The 7,500-nt window shown below is 53.7% G+C and overlaps 2 protein-coding genes across 2 annotated transcripts in view; both read right to left on the bottom strand.

Annotated features, from left to right (window-relative positions):
• Positions 1-4,480, bottom strand: part of ENH_00039020 (hypothetical protein, conserved) — a gene marked incomplete at both ends in the record, with an annotated part of 20,091 nt that extends 15,611 nt beyond the window's left edge. Inside the window, 6 exons of the mRNA XM_013585197.1 lie at positions 454-562; positions 792-826; positions 1,137-1,345; positions 2,451-2,549; positions 2,768-3,868; positions 3,974-4,480. Of these exons, the coding sequence (XP_013440651.1) occupies positions 454-562; positions 792-826; positions 1,137-1,345; positions 2,451-2,549; positions 2,768-3,868; positions 3,974-4,480 (2,060 nt within the window). The remainder of the gene's footprint in view (positions 1-453; positions 563-791; positions 827-1,136; positions 1,346-2,450; positions 2,550-2,767; positions 3,869-3,973) is intronic.
• Positions 4,481-6,933: 2,453 nt separating this feature from the next.
• ENH_00039010 (hypothetical protein, conserved) overlaps positions 6,934-7,500 on the bottom strand; it is a gene marked incomplete at both ends in the record, with an annotated part of 2,329 nt that continues 1,762 nt past the window's right edge. Inside the window, one exon of the mRNA XM_013585196.1 lies at positions 6,934-7,500. Coding sequence (XP_013440650.1) covers positions 6,934-7,500 — 567 coding nt within the window.

Below are 7,500 nucleotides of genomic sequence, written 5' to 3'. Positions count from 1 at the left end.
AAGGAGCAAAATGCGACACAGAAGAGAGACACAGCAAAACTCCAGGGTTTGGGGTTTAGGGTTTAGGGTTTAGGGTTTAGGGTTTAGGGTTTAGGGTTTAGGGTTTACGGGATGCTCTGTGGTGTTGTAAATGGCAATGGACTGCGAAGAATTGGGAAAAGGAAATTCCAAAGAAGAGCGGCTCAGATAAGCTAGCCTGTACAGACACCCCAAACAACCATCTGCTGCTGCTGCTGCTGCTGCTGCTGCTGCTGCTGCTGCTGCTGCTGCTGATACTGATGCTGGTGCTCTTGGTGCTTCTAGTGTTGCTGCTGTTGCTATGCTGCTAGTTTTGATGCTGCTTCTGCTGCTGCTGGTGTTTAGGGGAGCGCGGTTGATACTGCTGCTGCTGCTGCTGCTTCTTTTGCTGCTGCTGCTGCCGCTGCTGCTGCTGCTGCTGCTGCTGCTGCTCACCTTTTTTCTTTGGGGTTTACTGCTGTGGCATCCAGCAGCAGCGCAGCAGAAGAGATATGAGGAAGAGGGACTTCCACAGGCACTCCCGTGGCATCACATTTGAACTCCCCTGAAAGCCAAACCCTAAACCCTAAACCCTAAACCCTAAACGCTAAACCCTAAACCCTAAACCCTAAACCCCTGGAAGGTGAGAACCAAAGACACTCGGCCTTGGGTTTTAGCAGATTCCGCCTATGCCAAAAGGCGATTAAGGTCTAGGGTCTGCGACTTAGGGACCACGCTGCAGGATTTAGGGTTTAGGGTTTAGGGTTTAGGGTTTAGGGTTTGGGATTCCCTACCTGGCTCTAGGGGTTTTGGGCCAAAGAGCCTCCACCTAAACCCCAGGGAGAAGAAGACACAAAAAGCGTCTTGCTGTTTAGGTAAAGGGCCCAAACCCTAAACCCTAAACCCTAAACCCTAATCCCTAAACCGTGGGCCCCCAACCCTAAACCCTAAACCCTAAACCCTAAAGAGAAAGCCCGAACACTGAATCCTATGCCCAAACCTCTGCACCCCAGACACAAACCCTCAAGCCTTAAACCCTAAACCCCAAACCCTAAACCCTAAACCCCAAACCCTAAACCCTAAACGCCAGACCCCAAACCCTCAACCTAAACCCTAAACCCTAAACCCTAAACCCTCACTGCTGGAGGTGCACGTGTCCCTGCTGAATTCTGACGGGGTTTGAGTCTCCGGAAGTTCGAGTTGCTGCTGCATGCAGCAGCAGCGGCTGCTGCGCGCCCTTGACTAGGCAAACTAGTCTGTAGTAGAAGCAGCAAGGAGCAGCAAGAGACACAGAAAGAGACACGGGAGCAGCAGCAGCAGCAGCAACAACTCCTGCTGCAGGAGACACCTGCAGCAAACCCTCCGCCGGCAGACTCGGGAAGCTAAAGGCTGCAGCAGCAGCAGACAAATTCACCAGCTCCACGGTCACTCGGTGCTAACAGCAGCAGCAGCAGCAGCAGCAGCAGCAGCAGCAGCAGCAGCAGCAGCAGCAGCAGCAGCAGCAGCAGAATCAGCAGCAGCAGCAGCAGCAGCAGCAGCAGCAGCAGCAGCAGCAGCAGCAGCAGCAGCAGCAGCAGCAGCGGGTGGCGGGTATTAGCGGGACTGGGAAAGGCAGCGTGTGGGGCTGAGGAGGGCTTAGGAAATAAAAATGAAAAAAAGACAAAAGATAAAAAGAAGCAAAAATAAATTAAAAGATAAATTAAAAAGATAAATTAGATAAAAGAAATAATAAAAATAAAAAAGATAAATTAAAAAGATAAATCAGAGAAAAAAGAAATAATAAAAATAAAAAAGATAAATTAAAAGGATAAATTAGAGAGAAAAGAAATAATAAAAATATAAAAATAAATTAAAAAGATAAATTAAAGAAAAAAGAAATCATAAAAATAGAAAAGATATATTAAAAAGATAAACTAGAGAGAAAAGAAATAATAAAACTAAAAATAATAAATTAAAAAGATAAAATGTAATTTAAAAAGAAAAAGAAAAAAAGAAAAAAAGAAAAAGAAAAAAAAAAGAAAGAGCGGAGTGTTGCTGGGGTGTACGTACACCTCAGCAGCACTCACTCTTTTGCTGCTTTTCAGTTCTCCAAAAGAAATAAAACTTTTTCGAAAGAAAACCCTCAGAGGGTTTACAAAACCCTCGACTTCTAGCGAGGCCTCAGACCCTAGCCCGCTGCGGATCTGCGGGCACAAACGAGGGTTTAGGGTTTAGGGTTTAGGGTTTAGGGTTTAGGGTTTGGGGTTTGGGGTTTGGGGTCGGGGGCTGCGAGTTCAAACGCCTCTGCGGCGGCCTCCGGGACAGTTTGGAGGCTGTTGCTGCAGCAACTTAGGCCTAGGGTTTAGGGTTTAGGGTTTAGAGTTTAGGGTTTAGGGTTTAGGGTTTAGGGTTTAGGGTTTGGGGCTTGCCTTGAAAACCTCCCTGAGGGTTTGGCAGGGGCTGCTGGGGTTTACTTTAATAGTCAAAGGGACAGAGCCAAAGGGCGGCACCGCAGCAGCAGCAGCAGCAACAGCAACAGCAGCAGCAGCAGCGTCCCTCCTTTCAGGTTCAATCTGAGGCAGCCCAGCAGCGCGCTAGGGTTTAGGGTTTAGGGTTTAGGGTTTAGGGTTTAGGGTTTAGGGTTTTTGGCGTGCCTGCTGCCAAGATGGTTGATGGGGCTCTGGGCATCCCAGCCCTACAAAAAGCTTCTGCGTGAAGGCCAGGGTTTAGGGTTTAGGGTTTAGGGCTTAGGGTTTAGGGTTTAGGGTTTAGGGTTTAGGGTTTAGGATACGGTGAAGTGGGCGAGGACGTCCGAGGCGTTGGTGAGCTGCAGCGTGTGGGTTTGGCTGAGGCCTGGCAGCAGCCCCTTGAGTTTTAGCTGCTGCTGCTGCTGCTGCTGCTGCTGCTGCTGCTTGCTGCCGAGCAGCAGCAGCGGCGCCCTGCCAGCGCCTTTAATCTCCACTTCGTAGCTCTTTATGGGGCCCCCAGCTGCTGCTGCTGCTGCTGCTGCTGCTGCTGCTGCTGCTGCTGCTGCTGCAGTTGGGGTCCCGGGGCCCTTCTCAGCAACGAGCGACAGCCTCGAAAGAGGAGTATCACCAGCAGCAGCAGCAGCAGCAGCAGCAGCTGCTGCTGCTGCTGCAGAGCCCTCCCCCGCGGCCGCAGCAGAAGCCTCTCCCGCTGCAGCAGCAGCAGCAGCAGCAGCAGCAGCAGCAGCAGGGGGGGGCCCCTCCCAGAGGTCGCAAATGGCCGTGGCTCTGTAGCTGCCGCTAAACTTGGGCCTAAAGGAGACAGTAAAGGCCAGGGGGGCCCCCGGGTTTATTTTGCTGGCAGCAGGAGAGATGGAGAAGGGGCCCCTGGTTCTCCACTGGACCCAGAGGGGCCCTGCTGCTGCTGCTGCTGCTGCTGCTGCTGCTGCTGCTGCTGCTGCTGGCGCTGCTGCTGCTGCGCAGGCCTGCACCAAGAATTTGAGCTCTTTTTTGCTGCCAACAGCCACAGCGCCCAGCAGCAGCTGCTGCGGCACAACGAGAGAGGGGCCCCTCTTGAGGGCCCTCAAAAGTACCCTAAAGGAGGCCCCCACAGGGCCCCCTGAGGGGCCCCCCGAGGGGCCCCCCGAGGGGCCCCCTGAGGGGCCCCCCGAGGGGCCCCCTGAGGGGCCCCCCGAGGGGCCCCCTGAGGGCCCCCCAGAGGGGCCCCCCGAAAGGCCTCCTGAGGGCCCCCCTGGGGGGCCCCCAGGGGGCCCCTGAGGGGACTTTGGGCCACAAAGAAGTGGAGAAACTCCTCGAGGGGGCCCCCCCCCCGGGGCCTGAAAGTGACTGGGAGGTCCCAGGTGACCCCAGGGGCCATTAGGCGGGGCTGGGGGGGGGGCAGTGCAAAGGCCACGGAAAGGGGGGCCCTGTAAACCACAAAAAAGGGTTTAGGGCTTGCGTTTTTCAGCAACAAAACCCTTTTTTTCTCCAAACCCAACTCCCATTCGCTGAACTCCAAAGTCCTCCCGCACATCACCCCCAGCTCCAGCGCCTCTTCGTTCAAGTCGCCCCACAAGTGCTCGCTGGGGGCCCCCGGGGGGCCCCTCTGGGGGCCCCTGGGGGGCCCCCGGGGGGGCCCCCTGGGGGGCCCCTGGTGAGGGGCACTCAGGGGGGCCCCAGGCAGGCGGGTCGAAGGAGCTGCTGCGGCTCCAGGGGGCCTCAAAAGGGTTCAGATGAGGGACTTGAGAAGACCCATGGGGGCCCTTTGGGGGGCCCCCCTTGGGGGCCCCAAAGGTCTCCTCAGGGGGCCCCAAAGGGCCCCCCGAAGGCTGAGAGGGGCCCCTAAGTGGGCCATTAGAGGGGCCTTCGGAGGCCCCCGAAGAGCGCCTAGGGGGGCCCCCAGAGGGGCCCCGAGACGGGCCCCCAAGGGGGCCCCCGGGGGGGCCCCCAGAGGCCCCAGAAGAACTCTTGGGGGGGCCCCCCGCAGGGGCCCCCGGGGGCCCCCTGTTGGGGCCCCTGTGGCTGCTGTTACTCATCATTGGCTAGGCAGCCCTGCTGCTGCTCTCAGCTGCATTTTGCAGCAGCAGAAGTGGCCCAAGGCAGCAAGACCTTTGCCTAAACCCTAAACCCTAAACCCTAAACCCTATGCCCTAAACCCTCAGGCCTGTAGATCTCCGGTGGAAAGAAGCCGTAGGGGGCTCTCCTGCTAAACCCTAGCTCCTAAACCCTAGAAGTTCAAGATTTTGGGGGGCCCCCCTTGGGGGCCCCAAAGGTCTCCTCAGGGGGCCCCAAAGGGCCCCCCGAAGGCTGAGAGGGGCCCCTAAGTGGGCCATTAGAGGGGCCTTCGGAGGCCCCCGAAGAGCGCCTAGGGGGGCCCCCAGAGGGGCCCCGAGACGGGCCCCCAAGGGGGCCCCCGGGGGGGCCCCCAGAGGCCCCAGAAGAACTCTTGGGGGGGCCCCCCGCAGGGGCCCCCGGGGGCCCCCTGTTGGGGCCCCTGTGGCTGCTGTTACTCATCATTGGCTAGGCAGCCCTGCTGCTGCTCTCAGCTGCATTTTGCAGCAGCAGAAGTGGCCCAAGGCAGCAACTGGAAACCCTAAACCCTAAACCCTAAACCCTAAACCCTATGCCCTAAACCCTCAGGCCTGTAGATCTCCGGTGGAAAGAAGCCGTAGGGGGCTCTCCTGCTAAACCCTAGCTCCTAAACCCTAGAAGTTCAAGATCTCAGGTGGAAATAAGCCTTAAACCCTAAACCCTAAACCCTAAACCCTAGAGTTGTTCCTTCAAAGCATCTGTGACTGCTCCGTGACAGCCCGACCTGGCGCTTTATTCCCCTCATCTGTCTCTAAATTAGAATTTAATTAATTTAATTTAATTAATTTAATATAATTATTTCATTTGGGTTAATTTATAAGGGGTCCCTAAGGCAACTGCAGCACGGGGGCCCCTGGGGGCCCCCGGGGGCCCCCGGGGCCCCCAGGGTCTGCAGTGACCCTGCTGAGCGAGGCAGCAGCAAAACGGGTAAATAATGGACAATTAAAATAATAAATGAGAAATAAATATTAAAATAATAATTATAAATAACAAAATGAAATTAAATTTGCAAAAAGAACAAATAAAGAAAGAAAAAGCAACAAATCGAGTCCACTTGGCTCCGGGGGCCCCCGAAGCGAACCAACAAATAAGGGAATATATAAATGAATTAAAATAATTTAAATAAATTAAAATATTTAAATTATTTAAATTATTTAAATTTTTAAATAAATAAAATAAACAAATCAAAATAATAAATGCCAAACAAAAATCCACAAAATTGACGCAGCATCCCCAACAGACTAAGCAGTCACGAATAAAAAAAAGAAATAAAAGAAATAAAAGAATTTAAAGAAATAAAAGAAATAAAAGAAATAAAGAAATAAGAGAAATAAAAGAAATGAAAGAAATAAAAGAAATAAAAGAAATAAGGGAATTAAAAGAAATAAAAGAAAAAAAAAAAAATAGAAGAAATAAAAGAAACAAAGAAATTAGAAGAAACAGAAAAAGAAAAAATAAAAAGAAATGAAAAGACAATAAAAGAAATAAATAAAGAAGAAAGAAACTGATTGGGACAAAAAGACGAAAAAGAAAATTATTTGAATTGAAAATGAAAAGAAACAAAACGCGACAAAAAGACAAAAAGAATTAAAAGAAATAAAAAGAAAGAAATAAAAGAAATAAAAGGAATAATAAGAAATAAAAGAATAAATAAAATAAATAAAATAAATAAAATAAATAAAATAAATAGAATGAAAAAGAAATAAAATAAATAAAAGAAATAAAAGAAATAAAGATGGTCGAGAAGGCACAAAAGAGTCGGGAGAGTTTCAGTAGATAAGCGAGACCCCAGTTGCTGCTGCTCTTGCTGCTGCTGCTGCTGCTGCGACCTAGCAGCAGCAGCAGCAGCAGCAGCAGCAGCAGCAGCAGCAGCAGCAGCAGCAGCAAAGGAGAGTGCAGAGCGCTGCGCTTCTAATTAAAATAAGTGAAAAGACAAAAGAGACAAAAGAGACAAAAGGAGACAGACAAAAGTAAACAACAGGGGCCAGCCAGCAACCGTTTCCCCTTTGCAAGCAGCAGCAGCAGCAGCTGCTGCTGCTGCTGCTGTTGCAGCAGCAGCAGCTGCTGCTGCTGTTTGCGAGGACCGCAGACGCTGCTGCTGCTGCTGCTGTCCTTTAAATTGCTGCTGCTTATTTGGCGCAGCAGCAGCAGCAGGATGAGGCGCGCCCTAAGTGGCTGGCAGGTGGCTTAGTCTAAGAGGCTCTTGCTGCTGCTGCTGCTGCTGCTGCTGCTGCTGCTGCTGCTGTCACTGCGGCGGGCGCGCCCCCGCTGTTGCTGCTGCTGCTGCTCGGCGAAGCCAGCGGCAGCGCCTCGCCCAGCCCCGGGGCCCCTGCTGCTTCTGCTGCTGCTGCTGCTGCTGCTGCTGGAGTTGCTGCTTTTGTGTCTTCTGCTGCTGCTGCTGCTAAGTTCCGCTCGAAGACCCTGGCCACGTCGGCGATGACGCTGGGCGCAGCAGCAGCAGCAGCAGCAGGCAGCAGCCCGCTGCTGCTGCTGCTGCTGCTGCTGAGGTCCCCCAGCGGCCCCGGGGAGGTCCCGCCGCTGCTGCGGGGGCCCCCCGACACGCTGAACCCGTGGGGGCCCCCCGACGAGGGGCCCCGCGGGGTTTGCTGCTGCTGCTGCTGCTGCTGCTGCTGCTGCTGCTGCTGCGGCGTGACGGGCCCGTTTGAGAAGCCGCTTTGGGGCGGGGAGGGGACGGCCTGGTGCTGCTGCTGCTGGATGTTGGCTGCGGCGGCGGCCGCTGCTGCGGCTGCTGCTGCTGCTGCTGCTGCAGCAGCAGCAGCGGGAGTGTCTGCTGCTGCTGCTGCTGCTGCCTTCCTCTCGGTGGTCTTGGCCTTCTCAATGGCGTCCTTAGTGGCCTGGGCGCTTCTCTGCGCAGAAGCGACCAGCGAGGCGACGACCTGCGCAGTAGGCTGCTGCTGCTGCTGCTGCTGCTGCTGCTGCTGCTGCTGCTGCTGCTGCTGCTGCTGCA

This window comes from Eimeria necatrix, genomic scaffold, assembly GCF_000499385.1.
Source record: "Eimeria necatrix Houghton genomic scaffold, Enh_scaff286, whole genome shotgun sequence".
NCBI lineage: Eukaryota > Apicomplexa > Conoidasida > Eucoccidiorida > Eimeriidae > Eimeria > Eimeria necatrix.
The sequence above is the reverse complement of the archived record's forward strand: the minus strand, read 5'-3'. Positions and strand labels throughout refer to the sequence as shown.